This window comes from Sabethes cyaneus, chromosome 1, assembly GCF_943734655.1.
Source record: "Sabethes cyaneus chromosome 1, idSabCyanKW18_F2, whole genome shotgun sequence".
Taxonomy (NCBI): domain Eukaryota; kingdom Metazoa; phylum Arthropoda; class Insecta; order Diptera; family Culicidae; genus Sabethes; species Sabethes cyaneus.
Genome location: NC_071353.1, coordinates 146772630 through 146800250, shown reverse-complemented (window position 1 = coordinate 146800250; position 27621 = coordinate 146772630). Strand labels below are relative to the sequence as shown.

General features: G+C 41.6%; 1 protein-coding gene across 1 annotated transcript; it reads left to right on the top strand.

The window, feature by feature from the left end:
• Positions 1–1122: 1122 nt before the first annotated feature.
• Positions 1123–24869, top strand: LOC128746392 (zinc finger protein 729-like). The gene is made up of 7 exons (XM_053843444.1): positions 1123–1148; positions 5149–5626; positions 7243–7481; positions 12513–13837; positions 19913–20087; positions 21978–23235; positions 23769–24869. Exons 1-7 carry the CDS (start codon positions 1123–1125, stop codon positions 24867–24869), a joined length of 4602 nt encoding a protein of 1533 aa, XP_053699419.1.
• The last annotated feature ends 2752 nt before the right edge of the window (positions 24870–27621 follow it).

Here is a 27621-nt window from a genome sequence, read left to right as displayed (position 1 = left end):
TGTGACAAAAGTTTTCCTTCGAAAAACCAAATAACAAGGCACCTAGGAACACATAACCCAGAGCGCCCACACAAGTGTCTGACATGCGGAAAACGCTATAAGCGTAGATCATCGCTCGTTGAGCATAATATAATCCACACATCCGTTGGTCGAAAACCTTACAAATGTGACCAGTGTAATGCTCAATTCACTCAAAAGAGTAGGCTCACTTGTCACAAAAAGAAACACTGTCCGTCAAGTTTCAATTCTGAAATGTAGAAAGAAAGCTTGGAAAGGAAACAAATCCGACGAACCGCGACCTGGCGTGTGACCACAACAGTGAGCAGCATTCGAAAAAAAACGAAAAAGCACCGCAAAAGTGGACATGGCTATTTAGGCTACAAACGATACGGAAGTTGACAGTGGCAGACAGTGAAGTCTGTTCTACTTAAAACTCACTTAACTCTTGACGAAGCACGAAAGTATAAGATTTATAAGCATTTGTTGTGACACAATTTAATTCCGATGTCTTTGAAAATGAAAAATTATGAAACCTGTGATATTGTGATTGTTGTATAATGTGATAATAAAACCTTTTAGTCTTAATTCTGTTTTTTTTTTCATACCTGGCATTGAGTTAATTTTTGTTTCCAATGTTTGTCAGCATTTTAATAATCAGCACAAGGATTGATAGCCTGCAAGATTCTTTCCGTTCGAGTTCTTTGAAACCTTCCCACTCCGAAGAGCAATTTCACCAGCTGCTTTCCTCGACGTAGAAGGTGAGCAATAGAAAAGATTAGGTAGTTCAAAAGTTATGCTTAAAAGTATGTTTTGACTAGAGGGGGGTGGGGGATACGTGAACGTCCACGCTTGTCCACGGAAGGGGGGAGGGGGTATAGGAAATGTCCACGTGGACAAGCAACTTTTTTTGTTTTGCAATAAATAGAACCACAGACAAACAGACGATGCGGTAGGATTAGCGATTTGAACATTTTTAGTTTGGTTTCAACCGGTGCCGCAGACATACACACATATAACGTCCGCAAACCAGCGTAGATATTTCCGCACTGCTGTGTTATTAGGCCGTCCCATTTGAAGATCTCTTTGGAATATCCCAGATTACTAACCTTTTGATCCATCATGATGTCGGGTATCGATGACATTGACCTGTCAGTTCTTCGACGTCTGCTTGTAACTAACAGTGCCTTGCTTTTGTCAGCGTTAATCACCAAACCATTTAGCTGGGACCAATCAGAGATCATTTCTAGGTCTTCATTCACACTGCTGATTATATCGCGCCGAGTCGTCCAATGTAGAGTTGAACATTCTCAGCATGCATTTGGATAGAGCAATACCTGAGAACCGTTGGAAGGTCATTTATATGGCAACAGAACAACAAAGGGCCAAGTACTGAGCCTTGGGGTACACCAGACGTTACTTCTACCATTTTCGAGAAGCGGCCATTGCAGAATACCGTTTGTTTTCTTCCTTGGAGATACGACTGGAGCAAGTTCACAGCTGCAGAAGAGAAGTTGAATTGTGCTCCCAATTTATCCAACAGTTCCCGATGAGGAATGGTGTCAAAAGCTTTCGAAAAGTCCAATAAAAACTACAAGGTATACAGCCCTAAGGGTTGTACGAAAGGGTGACGTAGGACTGTGTCATATAATACTCATTACATTGATAACATGTTTTAATCGATGAAGTATACCTTTATGTCTGATCATTATATCAAAGATTAATGCAAACTGCATTTATGGCATATGCATATTTGAGTATCTGTGAGTATCATTGTTTGAGTGTTTATTTGGAAAAGAAGATCGAAATATTCTGATTTAATTCTTCATTGAATCAATGGGGGTTTTGGAAAAAACCGTTTGAAATTGTTTGGTGGCCCTGAAAAGAACTATGTTTGAGCTGATAGCACTTCTTAAAAATCAGTACTATAATTACTGTTGCCAATATATAGACGGATGTCGCTATTCGGTCCTTTAGACTCTAGGATGATGATTGCCCGCTAATACAGGAGTGATAGAAAATACCAAATCACTGTAAAGTAGAAATGGATTAGTTTTATCAAAATACTGACCGCCCGTCAGTGCGATCGTGCGATAAATGAGCAGACGGCGAACCTAGTCTGCTATTTTATAGTCACTGGCACTGCCGTTACTACTTGTAAGCTAGTGTAGGTTTGAGAGAAACCAGACCGGCTGCTGCTGCTGCTCAAATAATTATCCGAATGGAACGTTAACCATTTAGAAAGTGTAGAAAAATCTTTCCATTCTTCAATTACTATAGCTCTTATAAGAACTGTTTAAGACCACAACGGCCTGCTGCTGAATTTACTGCCAGTCAGTCGTTCCGTTTCCCTTTGCCATCAGTGTTGGTTTACGATAATTGCGATCGAAGTTGCCGCCAAAATGCCATCGGCTTTGACTCCAATTGCCATTAATGTTACCACTAACAACCGATGTTACCGCGAAATGTCCTTGGTCTTACCACCAATTGCCATCCCAAGGCCTTGGTTTGCCTCCAATTGCCGGTGTTTCCGCCGAAATTCCATCGTTTTTGCCACCATTTGCCATCGGCGTTGCCGCCTATTACTGGTGTTGCCCCACCAATAGCCGTCGACGGTAAATACTGACCGTCCGTCAGTGCAATCGTGCGATAAATGAGCAGAGGGCGAACCAAGTGTACCATTTTATAGTCACTGGCACTGCCGCTGCTACTTGTAAGCTAGTGTAGGTGGTGGAGGAAACCAGATCGACTGCTGCTGCTGCTCAAATGATTATCCGACGCTGAATGAGCAAGCATTTTCCATGTTTACCATGGTATAACGCAAAATGGAACGTTAACCATTTAGAAAGTGTAGAAAAATCTTTCCATCCTTCAATTACTATAGTTCTTATAAGAACTGTTTAAGACCACAATGGCCTGCTGCTGAATTTGCTGCCCGTCAGTCGATCCGTTTCAATTTGCCTTCAGTGTTGGTTTGCGATAATTGTCATTGAAACTGCCGCCAAAATGCCATCGGGTTTGCCTCGAATTGTCATCGATGTTGCCATTAATTGTCGCAAAGGTCATTGGATTTGCCTCCAATTGCCGGTGTTGCCGCCAAAATGCCATCGTTTTTACCTCCACTTGCTATCGGTGTTGCCGCCAAATGCCGTTGGTTTCGCCACCAACAGCCGTCGATGGTAAATACTGACCGTCCGTCAGTGCGATCGTGCGATAAATGAGCAGGCGCCGAACCAAGTGTACCATTTTATAGTCACTGGCACTGCCGCTGCTACTTGTAAGCTAGTGTAGGTGTGGGAGAAACCATATCGGCTGCTGCTGCTTAAATGATTGTCCGACACTGATTGAGCAAGCTATCGAACAATTTCGCATGTCTGCGATGGGGATAATGCAAAATGTAACATAAAGTGCATCGTGTGGGATTCACGTTGGCCATTGCCCGCTGATTCCGCTTGTCTTCGTGGTCGGTGTTGCCATCAATAGCCATCGATGTTGCCAATTGGATTGGAAAAGGGGTGTGTCTTACAAAGTGGTCTTAAAGGTTATCATTTGGATCCAAATCCTTTGGTGTATCTAATTGTCGTCCGTGCCTGTGAAGCTAGGCGATCACAAGGGAAATGTATGGGAAAATTCGACCTTAAAACTTCACACATATTTTCACTATTTAACGTATAAAAAATTATTATCAATATGTTACTATAAAATTGCTGGACATTTTATCTATCCAACGACATATTAACTGTTATGTTTCGTTCAGTAGTATAGTAACTATTAGCGTTTGAAATATTTCATTCAAGCGTTCCACTTCTATTTTTCGTTTTTACAAAGTGCTACCCAGTCCCAGTATAGTAAACAAAGACGTAGTCCTACGTCAAAATTGGTGTTCCGCAAAATGGTATTCGGCGAAATGGTTTGTAATGATGGCGAATATTTAAATGTTATCCGCTTTATTTGATCAGGCTAAGCAATGGGGCGAGTTGTTTTCTACTTTACTGTGAAGAAAATTTGTATATTAAAACACCCATGAACTCCTCAGAAAGTTACAAAACTCAAGATTGTGACAAAGATCATCCGAGATTCATAATTTATGTACAACACAGGTTATTTTGTGCCAATACGAAGTTTGTCGGGTCAGCTAGTATTTTATAAAGCTGGAGGCCCAAAAAGTCAATATTCATAAACAATAGTTTTTTGGAGTCATTTCACCCAAGCAATTCGATGTTCAGAAACACATTTAGAAAACTATTAAATATCAAATAAAAAATTTTCATTATACCTGATTGCAGATTCAGATCTTCTATTCGTGGTATTTGAGCTGCACTCAGAAGAAATAAAAAAAAATAACAAAATTTTACAATTTTATTTGTAGACGTTCAAGCTATATGACATGAGTTTATCATTAACCTGGGCCCCTAACCAGGTGAAATTAGTAAATGTGTTACTTAGGATTAAAAAATCTCTCATTGCTTTTTTGTGACGACAAAATTTTTCATCGCGGGCCCACCGCCCTTCCCCCCCCCTGAACCGAATAACACAATTTCATAAATCTTGAAACCATAAACAGTTCAATATTTTTGAACCGCAGAATGATTTGACTGAAATAGAAACTTTAGTTGAAAATTTGCAGACTCCTACAATGGGGGCCCACCGGGCACATGCCCGGTTACCCGCTGGGCCAGCCCACCCCTGATTTATAGTGCTATTATTTATAGTGTTTTCGTATTTTTTCGGCTATTTTTCATTGTATTTTTGTCGTATTTCGTTTTTTTCATCTACTTGTCTTCAGTTGTTCGTCATATTTTCAATACTTCACTGCGTTTTCGTTCTTTATTTGCTATCTGTTACTATCTATCTGCTCGTCTGTTGGCGTCATTCTTCCGCCGACTTTTCGTTATCTTACCGTTGTCCATCCGTCATATTATCGTTGGCTTTTTGCCATTTTTGTCAACTCTTCGTTGCTTTTTCTTCGTATTCGTCATTTCTCTGTGATATTTTTGTTGTCGTATCATGGTCTTTTCGACAATTTTCCATTGTGTCGTCGTTTTTTAACGTCTGTTGCTGACTGTCTGTTGTCTTCTGTTTTTTCTTGTTTCACTTAAGAGTGATCTTATTTATCCTATCAATCTATCGGTCGCTTCTCTTCTGTTCCAGCAACTGGCACGCTGATCCCACTGCCGGCAGTCGGCCGCAACACATTTGCGACATTTGCGGCCGTGGATATACGACCAAACACATTCTTGCCGACCATAGGAAAACTCACACCGTCACGCAACCTTTCGCATGTGACATATGTGGTCAAATTCTTAAGACACCTAAAACACTGGAGCACCATAAAATTGTAAAACACACGTCGGAAAAAAAGTTCGAGTGTGACCTATGCGGCAAATATTTCCAAGCGAAAGAACAGCTGAGGATACACGTGTTGCTGCACAGATCGAAACAGCCGCACCCGTGTCCGCAGTGTGGAAAAGTTTTTCAAGCTCGACATTACCTAGCGAGGCATATGAGTGTTCACAGCGATGAGCGACCGTTCAAATGCGAATTCTGCGTGGCATCCTATAAGTCACACAGTAACCGACTGCAACACCAGAAAACCCACACAACCGTGAAGCAACCGTTCCAGTGTGACGTATGTCATAAAACTTTCATCAAACGCGGCGAACTTAAGGTTCATAAAATTAAAAACCACACGCAGGAAGAGAATTTTATATGTGCGAAATGTGATAAAAGTTTTCCTACGAAAAAACAAATAACAAGGCATGTGAAAACACATATTAACCCAGAGCGCCGACACAAGTGTCTGACATGCGGAAAAGCCTATAGGAATAAATCTACGCTCGTTGTGCATTTGAAGGAACACTCGTCAGGTGGAAGCGAATATACTTGCGACATCTGCGGTGCATCATACAAAACACATTCTGGTTTATACAGGCACAGAATGATCCACGCATCTGATCCAAAACCTTACAAATGTGACCAGTGTTATGCTCGATTCACTCGAAAGAGTAGTCTCAATTATCACAAAAAGAACCACTGTCCGTCAAGTTTCAATTCTGAAACGTAGAAAGGAAGCTTGGAAAGGAAACAAATCCGACGAACCGCGACGTGGCGTGTGACCAGAACAGTGAGCAGCACCCAAAAAAAGTGGACATGGCTGATGTTTAGGCTACAAACGATACGGAACTTGACAGTGGCAGACAGTGAAGTCTGTTCCACCAAAAAACTCGCTTAACTCTTGACGTAGCACGAAAGTATCAGATTTATTAGCAATTGTTGTGACACAATTTAATTCCGATGTGTTTGAAAATGAAAAGTTATGAAACCATTAACAGTATGATGTGATAATAAAGCCTTTTAATCTTAAGTTTGTTTTTCATACCTGGTATTGAATTCATTTTTTTTTTCAATGTTTGTCAGCCTGCAAAATTTTTTCCATTCAAGTTCTCCAATCAAGGTCAATCAGTTAATTTTCCGCCTGTCGAACCTGTCGCCTGTTCCGAACCGGTGTGATTACTAGCATCTCTTACCAATTTGTGTTACTGTTCTGCTGTTCAAAGTTGAAAGTCGTAGGGTTTATTTCTAATTTCCGTCGTAGTAAGTAAAGTCATTCTAATTTTCATCATTTGTTGGATGGATTTAACGTATACTCCAAATGTTCTTGTGCTGATTTGACTAAAACACACTTACCTTCCGATCCGTGAACTTTGAAATCACTGAAAAGCGACTATTGAAGCATATTATTGAAATTACGCAACTGACTTTATTTCTTAACTTCGTCGTACCGTTCTAAAATCCGTCCATCAAAATTTTTCATCGTCCGTGTTGAAGGTTTTACCACTGACGAACTGACATGACACACCGAAGAAAATTCTTCAAAAACCATCGTCCTACACATTTTGCTTGCACACTATCGCCCTCTGTTATGCATGTTGCGGAGTAGCTTGCATTTGCAGGGTTTTATACTGTAGGTTTTCCCCAGGTTGTAACCCCAACACTCCTCCTCAACAATCAGCAACTCCTCTACCTACGAGTCCCATCATCGCCGAAAATCGATAATGTTTAATCGTTCGCAGCGGCTTCGTTAATGCATCAGCAACCATTATTTCTGTCGGGCAATACTCCAATCGAACTTCCCCTCGGTCACAGAGATCCTTCACAAAGTGCTGGTGAGTGTCGATGTGCTTCGACCGCTTGCTGATCCTTTCCGAATGAGCGAAACTAACGCAGCTTTGGTTATCTTCGAAGACAATGGTCGCATCATGTTGTGTTTCACCGAAATCTGCTAGCAATCGCCAGATCCAAACCACTTCCTGGCATGCCTCACTCAGCAATACGTACTCGGCTTCCATTGACGAAAGAGATGCTGAGCTCTGTTTGCGACTGATCCAGCTGATAGCCGCACCATCGAAGAAAAGTATTCCGCCACTTGTTGATTTTCTGGTGGATAAATCCCCAGCCCAGTCGGCATCCGAATATGCAACTAAGCCACGATGATTAGCCTTTGTAGATCCGAGCACAAGTTTCCAGTCTAGAGTAGCTTTCAAATATCTAAAGACACGCTTTCGTATTATCAGCGGAAGTCGTGCTTACTATGGGCTCCGCAAGCAATTGCGGTCGAGCAGACTAAGTCCCCGTACAAAGTGCACCCTGTACAAGACGCTTATTAGACCGGTTGTTCTCTACGGGCATGAAACATGGACAATGCTCGAGGAGGACCTGCGAGTGATCGGAGTTTTCGAACGACGAGTGCTAAGAACGATCTTCGGCGGCGTACAGGAGAACGGAGTATGGAGGCGGAGGATGAACCATGAACTCGCACAGCTCTATGGCGAACCCAGTATCCAGAAGGTAGCTAAAGCTGGACGGATGCGATGGGCAGGGCATGTTGCAAGAATGCCGGACAACTACCCTGCAAAGATGGTGTTCGCCTCAAATCCGGTAGGAATAAGACGACCAGGAGCGCAGCGAGCAAGATGGTTAGACCAGGTGGAGCGAGATCTGGCGGAGAGTACTCGGTGTCCGAGGAATTGGAGAGCGGTAGCCCTCAACCGAGTTACATGGAGAAATTTTGTTCAACAGGCTTTGTCTTAGGACGGCAAGCCACCTAAGTAAGTAAGTAAGTAAAGACACGCTTTGCTGCTACCCAGTCACATTCATCGGGAGCACTAACTTTCCTACCTAACAAGCCAACTGTATTCGCCAGATCCGGTCGCGCATTTACTGCGATATACAACAATGCGCCGACCAAGCTTCTGTATTGTTCGCCGTCCTTCAGTGGTTCACTGTTTTCTGGCTTCTGTTGATAGCCGATATCCATTGGTGTCTTGCTGGGCTTTGCCTCCGCCATACCAAAACGTGAAATGGTTTTGTCAATATAACTTTTCAAGCTTACTGTGTAAGACGCGTCGACTCGATCAATTTCCATTCCGAGAAAAAAATCATAGGGGTTGTGTACAAGACACGACCGCATATATAGGTGACGCAGGACTACGTAAGTCTCTTTGTAGTGATAGTAGCATGTATCCATGCTTGTAATCATTCGATTCTTCATGTATACATGCTATATGCAACATATATACACTGAAGTCGCTTTTTACGCGGTTTCTTTTTATGCGACTATTTTTACGCAGTTTTCGGAATTTACGCGGTTTTCGGAATTTACGCGGTTTTCGGAATTTACGCGGTTTTCGGAATTTACGCGGTTTTGATTTACGCAGGACGTATCCTGCGCGTAAAAAGCGACTTGAGTGTACATGCTATATGCAACATATATACATGTTACATGCGTTGTATGTAACATATATCAAAGTAGTAACATTGCATACGTTCAATTCTCAAAAGATTGTGCATTTGAAAACAATTTAACAAAATCAAGAACACAAACTATTGCTTTCCTGCTACCTTACTGAAATTGAAGATTGTTTTTATTATCCATGGTTTCCCACGTTGAAAGGATTTTACCAATTCAATCCCATTTTATCAACAGCACATCTTTTCACTACACTTCTAATGAAAAGGCAAGCAATCAAGCATGCGTATTCATACAGAGCCGTATTATAACCGAACGCTACAGCTGCGGCACATTTTTCCAACACAGATATCAAATTCGCCGAGGTTTAATCGTCTCGCAGTAAAGAATTTGCGATCTGTTGGAACAACGAACTTGTGTCATCTTTTCTGGCACACTTCCCTAACACAGATATCAAATTGGACTAGGTTTAATCGCGTTCGTAAGAAATCTGTTGGCACGAGGGGGCTTTGTCACTCTCTCTCTGGCGTACTTCCCAAGCAAGGACATCAAAATAGTCTAGGTTGAACCGCGGTGTTGAGAAATCTTGTTGAAATGGGGAAACTTTGTCATTTGTTTTGGCTTACTTCCCAAGCACAGATATCAAATTGGTATAGGTTTAGATCATCGTAAAGAATCTTCCAACCAATCACGAAGCGAGAATTCTGGTAAAACATAGGTTCGTTATTTTCAATTCTTCAATAGTTCAACATCAATAATCCATACTTTTCGATTGGTGTAAGAATATTGAAAATCGGTTGGAAAACCGCTGAGCTATTAGCGTTCAAAACCTTTCATTTTTCGTGACGCTCGCATTTTTCGATTTTTTGGAATGACACCCTATCTCAAAACTTGCCGTAAGGCGTAGTCCTACGTCAAAACTTTGCTCTTCCGAGATTCAAAACATCGAAATGTTGCTGCAACTCCTCATATACATCCGTTATAACAGCTTCATTTGTAGCTGCTACCAGCATATCGTCTACGTAGACTAACACGTAAACATCTTGTCCATTTGGTAGCCGTTTATAATACAAGCATTGGTCTGTAGAGCTTCTTCCAAATTTCATTTGGCATAGCACTCCCGATAACTTATCGTTCCAGCAGCGGGCTGACTGCTTTAGCCCATATATGCTTCGTTTTAAACGACAAACATGGTCCTCCTTCCCTACAACTTCGTATCCCGGTGGTTGGTGCATATAAATCTCCTCATCAATAGTTCCATAACGATATGCGGTCTTAATGCCAAAATGACTCAAAATAAGATTACGTTTGCCCGCCACCGAAATGATAGTGCGCAAAGTTGTATGACTTACTACTGGAGCGTACACTTCATCATAGTCCAGACCAAGTTTCTGGCTGTAAACCTGAGCAACGAGTCTAGCTCTGTACTTAGTGATCTCACCTACCTCATTCTGCTTAAGCTTGAACATTCATCGGCTGCCGACAGCTTTCCGGTTCTCTGGCAGCTTCACGAGATCCCAGATTCCATGCTGCTTGTGCGATTTGATTTCTTCGTCCATTGTGCTCTTCCAGTGGCCTTTCTCTGGAGAACGCATTGCTTCACGAAAAGTTGTTGGCTCTTTCATTGAACACTCAGCTTTTCCAACCACGTAATCGGAAAACCGCGAAGCCGTTATACCTTGAGTTGACCTTTCTGATCTTCGCGTTTGTCTATCCAGTTGCTCCTCCTGAGTTGGTGATCCCTCGCATTCTGATTCGTTAATATCCGCATCTACCCATTCTTCTTCCGAAACAACCTGATCCTCTTTCTTGGCTGATTCCAAAACAGGGTTTCTCTGTTTCTGTGGAGCTTGACTACAGTTTGGCAATTCCACTTTTGATGAACCATTACCCCATTCGATAAACGAGGCGTCTCTGCTAATTGTAATCGTATCAGTTGTTTGATCAAGGAAGCGGTACCCCTTATGCTCATCAGAGTAACCTACAAAGTTCAATTTTCGGAATCGCGGATCTAACTTGGTTCTTTTAACATTCGGGACATGTACATACGCCTCACTGCCAAAAACTCTTAGATGGTTCAGCTTCGGCGTGCGCCCATACCATTTCTCGTATGGCGTCTTGTTGACAGCTCTCGAATGCTGCCGTTCGGACTGCTTCGCCCCAGTACCGCTTTTCCATATCAGCGTCGAGAAGCATACATGAAGCCATCTCCTGGAGGGAGCGATTCTTCCGCTCTGCCACCCCATTTCGTTGGGGAGAATACGCCGTAGTGTTTTGTGCAATAATACCTTCATTTTTATAAAATTCACTTAAATCTCGATTAACGTACTGACCGCCGCCATCGGAACGAATTACCTTCGGCTTCATCCCGAAGTAATTTTGGCAAAACCGAGCGAAGTCCTTAATCTTCAACTTTGCCTCCGACTTCTCCTTGAGCAGGTACACTACGGTAAGTCGGCTGCAGTCGTCGACAACACCATCATATACCGATTTCCGCTCGGCGTGACGTTATTGAATGGTCCGCACAAGTCTGTATGTATTTGTTTCGCCTTTCTTTCACTGACACTAGGAAACGGTTTTCGCGTAAGTTTCCCCTCAAGGCACGTTTCACAAACTTCAACCGCACCGCACCGCAGTTTATCAACTTAACACCACTGCCGAGATTTTCATTTACTAATCTTAATAGCATCGAAATCGCGGTGGCCGAACCGCCTATGCCACAAATGTCGACAGTTTTCGTAAATGCTAACTTTGTAATGTCAGCCATTTTGTACCGAAAAAATCACTGAACGTAAAACGAACCCCAACGTGTTAAAACACTCCGTAAACACGAGAAACAATTTCACAAAAATATCTACTCGCGTTCCACCGGACATCCACTGGGCCACATAACCTGTTGAAGGTTTTACAGTGGGAAAACATACGACGAATAAAACATGCGGTTAAGCGAAAAACAACAAAAGAACTTTATTCGACGCGAACTACAAGCATTGAGAACTTTATTCGACGCGAACTACAGGCATTAAGTTTGAGAAAGGAGCAATGTTTATTTACGTAACCACATTCTGCACTGGGCGAAAAAGTGTTGCCTGATGACAACTGTATTTGCTCTAATGAACGGGGGGTGCACTGACGATGATTGTTGTAACCCCAACAGTCCGAACTAAAAATCACAACAATGTCTACGAAGCTAAAGGCCCAAACAGAATGCTGCGTCAACGCATCCGTCAGCGTCAATTTGACAATAAACCCATGTGAAAACTGTCAGAATGACGCCGACGCAGTATTCTGTTTGGGCCTTAACGCACATGTATTTGTGTAGGATGGCATGACAAATGTTATTCTGCGAAATTTCTGCGCAGGTCAGGCAAGTTTTCCTGGCCGTAGAATAACGACATTGCCTTGCGTGAGTTAGTTTCATTTATGACTGACGGAAATTAAAACGATTAGTCGACATTTTTTTCTTCGTCGCACGAAAAAACGAAGGAAATTTGCCTGGTTGAACTTCTTTAATGATAAAAAGCATTTAAATAGATCTCAGCTCATTTTGATTGATCGCGTATGATAGACAACCAACTAAAAAATTAGGGAATAACTAGTTTCGCATTGTGTGTCATAAAAATGCTGATATTTTTAATAATTTGTGTTGGATAGGACGAGAATAGGCAATTACGACGAAGCAGCAACCCTATAGCACCCTATAGAATGTTTTGCGAATGATGTTCTTCCTACCATCAATCTATCAGTCGCTTCTCTTCTGTTTCAGCAATGCTGATCCTACTGCTGCTGGTAGCAGTCAGCCGAAACACATTTGCGACATCTGTGGTGCATCGTACAAATCACGTTATGGTTTACACTATCACAGGAAAATACGGAGCCACCGGCAAAACTTCCACAGCTGGAAACACGCTTGTGCTATCTGTGACCGAGAGTTCACCACCAAATATACTCTCACCGGTCATCTGAGAGCTCACACCGGAGAGCGACCGTTCGAGTGTGACCTATGTCACAAAACTTTCATCAGACGCGTAGAACTAAATTATCATACAATCGAAAACCACACGCAGGAAAAGAATTTCGACTGTGCGGAATGCGGAAAAAAATTTTACTTGAAAAAACAACTAACAAGGCATCTGAAAATACATAACCTCAAACATGTTCCCAAACATAACCCGGATCGCGCATACAAGTGCCTAACATGCGGAAAGGTCTATAAGAATAAATTTTCGCTCGTTGAGCACATGCATCGACACTCAGGTGGGCAAGCATACATTTGCGACATCTGCGGAGCATCGTACAAGTCAAATTCCGGGTTACGCCTGCACAGGAAAATCCACACATCCACATCCGTTGAGCCAAAACCTTACGAATGTGACCAGTGTAGCACTCGATTCACTCACAAGGGTAGTCTCAATTTTCACAAGCAGAAAAACTGTCCGTCAAGTTCCAGTAGTTCTGGAATGCAGAAGGCAAGCTTGGATAGGAAAACATCCGACGAACCGCCGCTGTTCCGGTGTGAGATATGCGGTTTAACTTTCGTGTCAGCTCGAGCGTGGAAAATTCATTGCACTAAGAAGCATACGATGGAAAAGTGTTTCAAATGCGAATTTTGCGGTAAAGATTACCACAGAACGGAGCAGTTGATTAAGCACCTGAAATCGCACAGCACGGAGCGTCCGCATAAATGCGAAATCTGCGGTTTATCGCTCAGAACTACCGTTGGAATGAGTCGTCACATGAGAAAACACCTACAGCTGGGAAGTTTGAAGGTGCCCAAAGAGCGAATGAGTAACGCAAAAGTTGACACGCCTATTTCGGATTCAAAGGATGCTAAAGTTGTCCCAAGTAAAGAAACAACTCACTTAGACAGTCAAGTCTGTTCTACCGACAATTCCTCTATTTCAAAGACGAACGAACGCCGCTCCGAACCACCATCGGTGGAATGGGCTAAGTTCCGTCGGTACAAATGCAACATCTGCGGTGCAACGTATAAGTCGCGGAGCGGCTTAGCGCTTCACCGGAACATTCACACTTCGGTCGATCCGAAACCGTACAAATGTGACTTGTGCGGTTCGCAGTACATTCAGAAAAGTAGTCTCAATGTGCACAGGAAGAAACACTTAATGGAAAGAAATGGCTGTCAGGCAGAGCCGACGTCGTCGTTGTCGTCGTCGTCAGCAGCAGCAGCAGTCGTCTCCATTAAATTCGATCTTGGGCCATAATTGGAATCATAACAGGAATTTATTTGAAAATGACTTTTTAATCAGCTGATAATCAACAATTATAAATTAACAAATAAATCTAATCTAATCTTCTATCAAATACAGCATGGATTACAATCTTGGAGTATCACTTGACGAGAAACTCACCATGAAGTCCCACATTTCTGCCATCATTGACAAGTCCAACCGTAGTCTTGGGTTCATATTTAAGGTCACTGATGAATTCAATGACCCGCTTTGCTTCAAAGCTCTTTACTGCTCTATTGTACGGTCGATACTGGAATTAGCGAGCATCGCTTGGAACCCGCACGAGTCCATCTGGTGCGCCAGACTAGAAAACTTACGGCGAAAATTTGTTCGATGTGCACTTCGTCATCTTTAGCTTGGAGAGATCAGCAATACCGAAAGCCGTACGAGTATCGCTGTCGTCTGTTGGGTTTAAGCACACCAAGTCGACTGTCGACAGGTTTCGCAATCGTTATTTGTCTGCGAGTTTTTAACTGGCGAATATGCTGCATCGGACAGACTCAACGCGCCTCCGGGAGTTTTACGGCTCAGACTTATGCTACAGGAAGACTCCTATTGAACGCAATACTCTGCTAACTCTCCCATCGCTTCCATGACGAGACAATTCAACTGCTTTGCTGACATTTTTAATTTTGACGAAGCATAACGCATTTACCGCCAACGAATGCTTGCACTTGACAATGTAAATACTAATAATTAAGTCATTTTTAGGTGTTCATTTAAACCCAAATTGTCCGATGAATTGTACGAACAAATAGCAAAAAATGGTTTGGTATGATCATTGTTGAATCATGTATATGGTTCGGTACAACCATAGTTAAATAAAAAGGTATGGACCGATAAGACCATAGACAAATGAGTTCGCTGTGTCGGCAATCATCGGTGTTGTCTACAGTGGCGACTCGTCCGCATGTTCAACCATAGGACAGGCAACAAAAATTAGCCCGACAAAATTATTTCCATCACTCGTTCATGATTTCGTTTGCATCGACGCATTAAAGAAGGTCGGGTCCCGTCGGGTACGGGCCCGGGTACCCTACCATCTTTAGTGTTAAATGTGGTCAAAAGAGAAACACGACCCGGCCCGTACCCGGTTTCAAAAACAAAAATTAGGAACCCGACCCGAACCCTCAAATTATTTTTTTTTAATACTCGAACCCGACGGGTACGGATACGTGTGCGGGTTTCGGGTAAATTTTCAGCTGCCCGATCATCTCTACGACGCGTATGCAATACGAATTTAGTTTAGTTACGAAGCTGAAGAGCAAAACGTTCAACACGACGTTTGAACGTTGCTCTAGATATCACAATGAACAAGCAGACCAACACATTATTCCTGGCGCTGATTGTTGATACTAGCACCAGGAACAATATGCTGGTACGAAGGGGTTTTGAAAATAGACCGCGGTTGGCATGCATTATTCGCAAAATTTTCTCATTAACTCGTTCATCTTTAGCATTGAACAACTTACGCATTTACCTATTTGCCAACGTGTGCGTGCATCGCAGTAAGATGGTTATTCTTGAATTTGGTTCAATAGGTAAATTGAACAAGTTTTCGGTTCGTAATTAAAATTCAGACACAAGTTTGCTGGTAAAGTAAACCATTGTGTTCCGTTGTTATTTATAATGTTTGTTTGATGCTTAAAATATAATATTGATTTGTATTTTTCGCTGGTTGAACAGGTAAGCCCCACGAGACGCCACTGGTCGTCTAGATTCCGACCGTGTTCGAAAAACTGTCTGCTGAGCACAGCCAGTCGTACACTGTTGGTTGAACAATCAAGACTTGGGCGATTCTTTGTGGCGGTAATTTACGCTTTGCATACTCTCAATACCTCGGAATTCGGTGTGCAATAGGTCCCGTAGTTCGCAGAGATCTCTGGGATGCTCGAAAATACTTGCAGGTTGCTTTACTCACGATTTGTTGCGCACAGTTGGAATGCGCGATGTATCTATCGGGTTCACTATTGGGTCGCAGGTAGATTCCACACATGTAGACAGATTTGGTCGGGAGGGAAAGTTTGATAACGACTTGTTCAAGCGAGTTGCAGTCATCTAGACGTACGGAGGTACATGAGAACGTATTCTTTACAGCGATGAGCGTCCCTCCTCCTCGTTGTAAATGGCTGGTTGCGGAGCTTCGGTCACAACGGAAGATATGTAGTTGGATGACAGTTCAGCATTTTTCACATCACTCTGAAGCCACGTTTCGGTAATCACGATAACGTCATAGTCACAAGAAGCAGTCGTTAGGAAAAAGTCATTTGTTTTCGTACGCATCCCGCCTACGTTTTGATAGTAAACAGTCAACGGTGCGATCACACAGCTTGACGTTGACAAATCATCTGGCGATTGCGGTGTGGTAGGTCGAGACAAGCGCTCAGACACGAAGAGGCGAGAGGTGGCGCAGCAAGCAGGTACAGAAGTGTTTATTGGGTCAGAGGTAGTCAGTACTACTGGGACGGCCTCTGAAAGTTGGATGGCGCTTTCGGCGTTGCGTTTACAGTGACGGTCGACGTCGTTGGTTTCCAAAAAATCTGCTTCTTATTACCTGTAGCTTCGAATTCACGAAAACGAATTCCACGGGGCCAAGTGTCACTTGCAAGTGCGACAGGTTCGAGTTCTGACGGCATTCCGATTTTATATGACACAAATGTGAGTGATCCGTGTCTCTACCACGTGGGACGAGTTTGACTACCCGCAGATTGGTAGTTTTCAACCTGGCCACCGCTAATTCGGAAACCTTAGTTTCAGAAATTTCCGGTAAGATACCTGATAAGTACAGCCAGAATTTATTCGAGTCCTGTTCAGCAGCTTCAGGAACAACCAGGTTTGTATCCTCAGCACTGGTACCGATGCCACATGCAGCTTTTGGTGGACGACGAAAAGAAACATCGTCATCGTCGTTGTTTTCACGCAGTCGTTTAGCTCTAGACGAAGATGGAAGCGGGGTATGGTAGACGGACGTTGGTGGGCGAGGGACCGAATTTATCAACGTTTTGGAATTCAAACGAATCTCATTCCTTATATCAGCCAGTATACCGTCGCGGATTTCAGTTTTCATCGATTCGACTATCCAGCTTTTTACGCGCTATAATGGTGGCCGCTGTAAGTTGTGTTCCTAATATGCGAACAATCTTTTTGACAACTCTGCATACATCAAATCTGGCACTCTTCTCTTGCAACACTACCGTGCTCTTTCTTTCGTTTACGTCAAAGAAGGAAAGCAAAACTGTGCGAAATGTAAACAAAACTATTACCTTCCTTCTTTTGCGTAAACGAAAGAAAGAGCAACACTGTCGTACAGGAGAAGAGTGCCCAGTTTTGATGTATGCAGAGTTGTCAAAAAGATTGTTCACATATTACGAACACAATTTATAGCGTCCGCCATTATAGCGCGTAAAAAGCTGGATAGACTCACTTGCTTTATTGACGGATACCAAAGTGTTTGGAAAACGCGCTTTAGACATCATCCATACTAAATGTGGATTTGTCTTGATCGAGGTGAGCTTTCAGTAATGCCACTACAGCGCATGCAAACAGTTGACGAACAAAAAGCACCACATTTCACCGACTCACCGGAGATTTCCTTTGCACATTTTTCACAAACAATCAACATTTCGTGAAAACTAGCAACACTGGATGATCTTGTGAATCAGTGGTCAAAACACAGTTGGCGCTGCTATCTTTTAAGAGAACGAATGAAGTGTTAAACGGTGTCACTATTGCCTTCTCACTTCGTTGTGTGTTGCTAAATGTTTATTAGAGAGCCTTAGAGAGTCGCCATCTTGACCCGAAAATTCCAATCGAAAAGAATCAGTTGTCAAAAGTAAGTCTAATCGAACAGGAGACTTGTCAAAACTCCGATTAGAGAGCCTTAAAAAGAGTAACGACTAGAGAGCCTATTAAAGATAGAGAGACGCCGTTTCAAATCAAGAACATATTTCAAGCAGATTTTTCTGAATTTTTAGCAGCTTTTTATGAATTATTTATCAACGGTCAACGGTTTAAAATAAAAGCTTCAGAGAAAGGTTGAGTATGTTACCATTATATGTAGCATCAAGAAACTTGAAATCTTCAATTTAAATCGCTGGTTCTCAAAAGAATTGGCAATAACAGACAGCAGCAGCATAACTATTTACGGTACGACCGTTAACTGTGGTGAAATTATTATGAAAAGGAATTACATATCCAGATTTTATAAAAATTATTTATTCCAAATGTCTGTTGATCACAAAATAATCTGTGCGTGCGGCAACACTGACAGACACAGCTGCATTGTTACTAGATTATTTGTTTCAGATGGCGACTCTCTAAGGTTCTCTAATGTTCATGTGTAGCGTTGATGTGTGAAGAACAAAAGCAATTACTTACGATCGATGTGGATGCGAAAAGAGGACAGTGTCGTCGGACTGGTGATCGTGATGAATGAAAACACCGAGGACAGCAGGTGGTTTATTTACAGCCGAGTTAGCAGCGTTACAGATTTTTTACAGGATATGTAACTTAGTGTACGATATTAAATCGTTATAAGCAGCTGAGCTGGATATAGCAGTTTGCAGCGAGCACGAAATTGCCGTGAGGAGACTTGTTGATAGTGCAAGTGGAATAGTGCAACGGTGAGCAGCGTTATGTGACGTATGCGGTATGGCGAGGTGGGTGGTTGAGAGCGCAACAAAATGTCTGCCACACTCAAGCCAAGGATGGAAAATTGAACAATTAATTGTCGAATCCTACCTGCGCGAATCACACGATATTCGATTGGAGTAATGGTCCGGCGGTAGCAAAGGCGGTTTTCAGCAAGATTCTCGAGCGGTCAGAGCGAATAACAGCACGAAATAGTTATTTAGAAATAGAGCGATACAAAGCACGTAAACAAACTGGGACAGTGATGCCAGAAAAAAACCTGATATTCCCTCTCATATCATAGCTACTTGTCTTGCATTACGAAACCAATAGCGTAGAAAAAGACGGCGTCCATTAGGTGAAAGAGTGGCAGTAGAATAGCAAAATAAGAAGTCAAGTAAATTCGCGAATTTCGGAATTTACGTGTTTTTTTACGCGATTTTCGGAATTTACGCGGATGTGCTCAAAACGTCTATTTTTACGCGTAGTGTTGAAATCGACAAAGTTTTTTTTACGCGAAATTTTGGTTTTTTTTACGTGAATTTTGAAATTTACGCGGTTTTTTAACGCGAATTTCGGAATTTACGCGGTTTTGATTTACGCGGGACGTATCCTTCGCGTAAAAAGCGACTTGAGTGTACAAGCCGTTTATCAACACTTACGGCTCGTTTTAATGCAATTGACTAAATGCATTATATTGTAACGTTATATGCACATATATTGCTGTCTTTAATGTTGTTTTAGGTTTATGCTTCTATGCATCAACAATGTTAATATACGTTTTCTTGCGAAATTTTTCTCTACTTAGACTCAGATGATTTTAATTTCGCACTCTCAAAATTTCGAACATTGATGCCATTTGTATCACACAACTTTGAACACTTTTTAGAACCAAGTTTTGAACCAATTGCACTTTCAGCTAGAGTTCATAATAATATTCAGTTACTTTTAAGCAAGAGACATTTATATCGTTTTATTTTGAAAACGAAATGTCTCTGCTCTATTTCTGGACTTAGGAATGATTTAAATTTTTGTACAAAAACAAAAACTTTGAGATCGTTTGCAAATTCGCTGACTTGGCATCCCTGCAAACGACTCTGACAGACGAGTTTTATGTGTAAACAAAGTGTTTATAGTGAGCGATAACAAGTTTTCCATTTAAGCTGTGCGATTTTATATTTAAGTCGTCTGCAATTTAAATAAATCGAGGTGCAATCTGCTACAGAGGTACGTACTTTACTTACTCGACAATCTAAATAACAGTAACAGTGAGTAATATGAATTTTAGAACTAGAAGAGAAGATGAAAGGGAATCTGTCCGGCTTCGCCGATGATATGGCGAATGACGGAATTGATTATGAATGGATCGATACGGAAACAGGAAATGTGGATCAAGATTATTGTTATTCAGATGATGAAGATGTTTCTGATATGCACGATGAGGAACGTCAGCAGCATCTAAGGTGACTGACCTTTTTGCTTGTCGTTTTTTCATTCTTGTTAGAGAGTATAAAGGACAGTCCTCCGTAGAACATATTGCTTATTGGGATATTAGTGGAAACTCAATAGCCGATTTTAAACATAAGTTGTGGCAACTCGCAAAATCGCATTTGCTTCGTGAAATTCTATTTTCAAAACTAGCAGACGGGAGTATAGTTTCAGTTTAGTCAGAAAAAGAGAATCCCGATAAAGAAGACTTTTCCAAGTTTGCAATTTTTTACGAGAAACAGAATCGGAGATACAGTCAGTTAGATAGTCTCACGCCATCCATAAGCATTAAGATTGCTAATATACAAAAGTTTAGCACTATGGATGCAGAATTATTTCCAATATGCTGTCGGGATGCTTTGGAAGTAATTGTGCTGTCAACCGTCAACTCGCAATAATTTGATATGAATAATTGACAGCTCGCCGCTAGGATTTTACTTGCACTCCGTAATTTCGACAGTGTCGAGGTCGACAGGTCCTTTACTGCAGCTAATTCTGTCAACTTCCACGTTGGAACTCATTTGCAAGTACCGAGGACAAGAAGGATGCAAACATTCCACAGAAATCTGCAGTGCAGCACGATTCTGAGCCATCAAGATAGTTGGCAGGTTGAGTTCGAGTTGTCAAACACAGAACTCCTGAAATCTTTCGGGCTTCTTAGCAGATTAGTTTGCACACGGAGAACATTTAACTCATAAAGCGAGCGTTACTCATTCCGCGGGTCTCCGGCATCGGTATTTTCGTAAATAAGCATTGCGTGAATGCTTTAAGACTCGTAAACGATTGGTACTCCAGCGTGTTTTGGAGCGTTGAACGGGGTTGATGAGAGTCTAGGGGAAGTGACGGTGCAACGCACTTATTAACGGATACAGTGGGGTCAACAGAATAAAAAACTAAATCAAGCTCCATTCCAAAATGATTACGTTTCAAGCTAGCTCGTTGGAGGATGATCCATTACGTCAACTAAATGATGTATCGTGTCGTCATTGTATTCCCTAACAATGCGCGGTTGATTATAATCACCGTGAATCATTGCAAAAGCATTGAAGACATATGCGATTCGTTAACAGTAGGATCCCGGCTTTTGTCGGGAGGAATGTACACAGTGCCAAATAAAATTTTCAACCCACGAATGTTCGCGATAGTACAAACTTTATCTTGCACTGATGTGAGGGCAACACAAGGATGCGCGACAGCGATCAATACCCCTCCAAAGCTCCGCTTATCACTATTACGGGTATCATCCTACATCTTTCTACAAGGAACCATCGGTATAACAGACCTAATAGTCGGAAATTTTCCTTCCCTGTAGCCTAACAACCACTCCTATCTAGGAGTAAAGTTACTTGAAAAAGTCCTATTAGGAAAAGTACGCTAGGAGCAAGGTCAAACTTGTCGTCAGCAAAATTTTGCGACAACAATTGAGTATGACCAATGGAACCGTCCACCCTCTGCCACCATTGAAATGTAGTCAATAGCACATTCTTCCAGAATGTGTTTGATTTATTTCAATCCTTTCTGCAGTAAAATAGAAAATTGAGACGATGGAATTAACGCATGCGTCTCATCTGTTTGTCGGTAACAAAACTATAACTTCTTCCGCAATATTGTAGATAATAATCAACTCTAAAATTGCCCCGTAAGGAGCAATATATTTCAAATGATTCTGATTGCAATTTTTGAATCTAGTTTTAAGCGTTCCACTTTGGTTGCATTACAATTGTGCAGGCCTTCTGGTGTTGAAACACATAAAGAAAGTTTAAAAAAATCACACCACTATCTAGATATTCAAACATCAGTTAACTTCACTTAAAAGTGGTCTCATGTATCCCACCAATCTATCAGTCACTTCTCTTCTGTTCCAGCAACTGGCACGCTCTGGCGGTGGATGATCCTACTGACGGCAGTCAGTCGAAGCACGTTTGCGATATCTGCGGCAACGGGTATAAGACCAAACCCGTCCTTGCATTGCACAGGAAAATTCACTTCGCAACGCATACTTTCGAGTGTGATACATGTGGTAAAATTTGTAAGACACCCAGAACACTGCAGGAGCATAAAATTACAAAACACACCTCGGAAAAGAAATTTGCGTGCAGCGTATGCAGTAAAAATTTCCCTCTGAAACATCAGCTAACGAGGCACATGAAGCTGCACAGCTCGGAACGCCCGCACCGGTGTCCAGTGTGTGGAAAAGATTTTCTATATCAAAATGAGCTTACACGGCATATGCCTCTTCACAGCGATAAGCGGCCGTTCGTATGCGACATCTGCGACGCATCCTATATGAGACACAATAGCCTGCTGAATCACAGGAAGTACCACACAACCGCTGATCGCAAACCGGACCTCTACAACCGGGAACAGCGCGAACTCGCTTGTGAAGTCTGTGACCGAAAATTCGTCACCAATTATGCTCTCACGCGTCACCTGGGAACCCACACCAGAGAGCGACCATTCGAGTGTGACATTTGTCACAAAACTTTCATCGGAGCCAATATACTTGAGTACCATAAACTCAAACAGCATACCCAGCAAAAGAATTTGAACTGTCCAGAATGCGGAAAAATTTTTCATTTCAGAAAACAATTAACAAGGCATCTGAGGCTGCATAAGCTGGATCGCATACACGCGTGTCTGACATGCGGAAAAGTCTATACGCGTAACTCTGGGCTCGTTGCGCACATGCAGGTACACACAGCTGAACGGGTATATATTTGCGACATTTGCGGTGCATCATACAAGTCACGTGGCGGATTACACTGTCACAGGAAAATCCACACATCCGTTGGTCCAAAACCTTACGAATGTGATCAGTGTAATGCTCGATTCACTAAAAAAGGTACTCTCAATTCTCACAAAAAGAAACGCTGTCCGTCAAGTTCCAATTCTGGAATGCAGAAGAAGGAAAGCTTGGATAGGAACAAATCTGACGACGAACCGGCGCTGTTCGAGTGTGAAGTTTGCGGTGAAGGTTACCACATAAAGCAGCAGCTGGAGAAGCACCTGAAAGCGCACAGCGCGGAGCGTCCGCATAAGTGCGATATTTGCGGCAAGGATTTCACTTTCCGCTTTTCGCTTGTGAAACATGCGCGCGAGCACAGCAGTGAGCAGCACCCGAAGGTGCCCGCAAAAAGCGAATGAGTAGCCCAAACCAATTAACAGTATGATGGGATAATAAAAACCTTTTAGCACTGACGAATTGACATGACACATGAAGAAAATCCTTTAAAAACCATCGTCCTGCACATTTTGCTTGCACACTAGCACCCTCTGTTATGCATGTTGCGGAGTAGCTTGCATTTGCAGGGTTTTATGCTGTAGGGTTTTGTACATTTGAATGGTTTTATACTGAAAACTCAAAGCAACACCTGCACGCCGCGGTGTGGCCATGTTGCGAAACATGCTTTTTTGAAAAATGGGTGCTTTTTGTTTGGACGATGGAATTATCGCGAGTGTCTCGTCTGTTTGTCTGTGTAATTACTTTCCATGGCAAATTTATAAAACTCAATTAGCTGGCTTAGTTTTTCTTACCACCATCCGAAATAAGCCATTTTCCAGCAAAAAAAAATCGACAGCCTTAACCGATTGACAATTTTTGACAAACTTGCTTGCTTCACTTAAAAGTGAACTTATTTTTCCCACCAATCTATCAGTTGCTTCTCTTCTGTTCCAGCAACTGGCACGCTGATCCTACGGGTGACAGTCGACCGAAACACATTTGCGACATCTGCGGCCATGGATATAAGACCAAACACACTCTTGCGGACCATAGGAAAACTCACACCGCAACGCAACCTTTCGAATGTGACATCTGTGGTCAAATTTGTAAGACACCCAAAATACTGCGGCTGCATAAAATTGTAAAACACACGTCGGAAAAAAAATTCGCATGTAACGTATGCGGCAATGATTTCCATATGAAAAGACAGTTAACGACGCACTTGAGGCTGCACAACCCGGAGCACAACACGCACCGGTGTACGGTTTGTGGAAAAGATTACCGTTCTCGATATAACCTCGCGCAGCATATGTTGGCGCACAGCGGCGAGCGACCGTACGAATGCGACCTCTGCGACGCATCCTTTAGGTTGCACGGTAGCCTACGGGTTCACCGACAAACCCACGACGATCAACGCAACCGGAAACAGCGCGAACACGCTTGTGATATCTGTGACCGCAAATTCGCCGATAACTATAATCTCGCGATTCACTTGAGAACTCACACCGGAGAACGACCGTTCGAGTGCGACGTGTGTCATGAAACTTTCGCTAGAAGTGATGTACTTAAGAAACATAAAGTCAAAAACCACACGCAGGAAAGGAATTTTAAATGTCCAGAATGTGGTAATGAATTTTACTTGAAAGAACAACTGACAAGGCATCTGACGACGCATAACCCGGATCGCTCACACAAGTGTCTGACCTGCGGAAAAGTCTATAAGAATAAACATTCGCTCGTTGATCATATGCACCTACACACAGATGGGGGAACATATATTTGCGACATCTGCGGCGCATCATACAAGTCACGTGGCGGCTTAAACGTACACAAAAAAATTCACGCCGTTGAGACCAAGCCTTATGAATGTGACCAGTGTAGTTCTCGATTCGCTCAACAGAGTAGTCTCAATTTTCACAAAAAGAACCATTGTCCGTCAAGATGCAGTTCTGGTATGCGGAGGGAAAGCTTGGATAGGAACAACACCGACGAACCGGCGCTGTTCAAGTGTGAAGTGCCCACAAAAAGCGAATGAGTAGCGCAAACCATTTACAGTACGATGGGATAATAAAACCTTCTAGTTTTAAGTTTTTCATTTATACCGAATGTTATATTTAGTTTTTTCAATATTTGTCATGTTTAATATAATCAGCCCATAAATTCTCCCACTCCCTTGCGAGATTGTCATTGGATTAGTAGCTCGGTTTTGTAGCTAAAGCCGCTGATGTGAACTCGTTCTTCCGTTAAAATTTTGATGGCGTAGGGGGAAGTCCTACGTGGTCGGACACTTGAGGTTTTCAGATAAAACTAAAAAAGTACCGGCTTTATTATATGTACATACTAGTTGAGCCCGAATCTTACGATCCGGAAAATATAAATCTCTGTTCAGAAAACTGCGGATACATTCCATTGGCCAGTGTTTGCGAAGATGTATTAGTTTTTTGAGTTCTTATGTTGCTTAATAATCGGCAAATCTATTCTCATCCTTTTTTCGAAGCGTGCAAAGTAATAACCGCCCACCTTCGTCTGAAGCGTATTGGAATAGTCTGCCGTGTTTCGATTTGAATTTGCCGCTTTTCAACTTCCCACTAAATGATGTAAGCTGCCAAAGTAAATTGATATATACCAGGTATATGACAATGCGAGCTGTCATATACACTTTGCACTAACACATCTACACTAGTTCTGAGATTTCGAGCATTTTGTATGGAAAATTAGTTAATTTTTTAAAAAAATCGTTGGATACGCAAGATTTGTCTATTTTTTTTCTCACAGTTTTTATGTTTATGCTTAGAACATTATTTCTAGTATGTATTTTCATGAATACAATGAAGTGCAACATTCCAAATTGCAAGCGGAAATTTTTTCGTCAAAACGGTATCAAGATGTCTCAAAGAAATGTCGTTATATCGCTTTCCTACAAGTAGTAAAACAAAAAAGATTTTTTTTAAAATGCTCGGACATGATTGTTCAATAAGCAGCATGAGCAACATTGTTATCCGCCCGCGATATTTTTCGTCTGATTTCTGGTAAGCTTTTAAAGTGTTAATTATCTTCTAAGACCGTTTTGTAGCAATCTAAGATTACTTTTTATGGTTTTCTACGTAGTGTTGAGACGGGTAAATTTATGATAAAAAGGTATCATCTTGGAACAGTGACTTCAACTTAAGATTTTCAAGCAATAGCACAAGCATCTATTCGAATAAAACTATTTTTTAAAAGAAGACATCAAAGGCAGATATTCAAGAGCATCATGCAAGCAAAATGTTGGATGGAACGTGTTTTAATTTAAGCAACCGTATACCGTATTGATCGTGAAGTATTAGAAACATTAATTCATTTTTCAATTGCACATCGAAATAGTTAGTCACCCATGTTCTCAAATTTTTTACGCATAATAAAGAAGGCTACAAGTGCAAATGACTTAAAAATATATTCCTTACATTTCATTGTAAATGTTCAAATATTTCTCTGGAATAATATAGCTGCATTAATTAATTACAATTAATTTAGTTTTAATTTTCATGCAAGTTCCACCATATTTCAGAACTATTTCTTCTTCTTTCTACACACACTAATGCAACCCTCGATGGTCACATACCTGGTATATATCAATTTACTTTGGTAAGCTGCTTTCAATCGATGGAACTAAGGGCGCTGGACCGGATTGCCTGCCACCACTGCTTTTTAAAAATTGTGCTGAAATGCTGGCAATGCCTGCGAGTATTATTTTCAATCGATCGATGTCCGAAGGAGTTTTCCCTATAGTTACTATATATATAGTTCGGCGGATAGAAAATCGGGAGCCAAATAAACGTCAAAAGCGGAGCCAAAAGCTTTTCAAAATCCAAAATGCAGGAGTAATGTTAAAAAAACACACTTTATTTTCATAGAACTAGTCATTTTCAACACCCGCCAGTGATTATTTTTCGTAAAAACCTGCACATTTCACCATAATTTCAAATTTAATTTCATAAATCAGGGATGCCAATTCGCCTGGTTTTCTATCCGCCGAACTATATATATAGTAACTATAGTTTTCCCAAGTTGCAATTATGCCGATTCATAAAGCAGGCAGCCTTCATGAAGTCACTAATTACCGTGCTATTTCGATTCTGAGCTGTCTACCAAAGATATTTGAAAGCCTCGTCCATGATTTGCTGTATCCGGAGATTCACCACATTATTTCCGAATGGCAGCATGGGTTCGTTAAAAAACGATCAACGACGACCAACTTGATGGCTTACGTTTCATCGCTGATCAGTGCACTTGATAAAAGACAGCAAGTCGATGCCGTTTATATCGATTTTGCAAAGGCTTTCGATAAAGTGCCGCATGTCATATTGGTGGCCAAATTAGAAAAAAATTGGATTCCCCGAATGGCTAACACGGTAGATACTGTCGTATCACCGCACTATGAGATATCAGGCGGACAAAAATCAGAAAACTGACTTTCACTAATCCGCTTAATGACATTTTCTATTGATAGTAAACACTTCAATTAAGAAAAATCCAAAATAGCACGTCTCAATTGGATGTTGTTTCTGAGATAGAGACTGTCAAAGTTGAAAAGCGATATGATATATACGCTTTTTGCCATGAAAACACGTTTAGTTTCAAATCAATTTTTGAACCCTATTTTCAAAATTAAGTCTTATGTATTATATATCATTAGAAAGGTAATAAAATGAGCTTTCCGAAAAACAAATAGTTTAGGCAGCTAGAGGAATAAAAATAATATTAAAAAGCATGAGAATAGGAAAAACATAAAATAATAAGAGTATTTT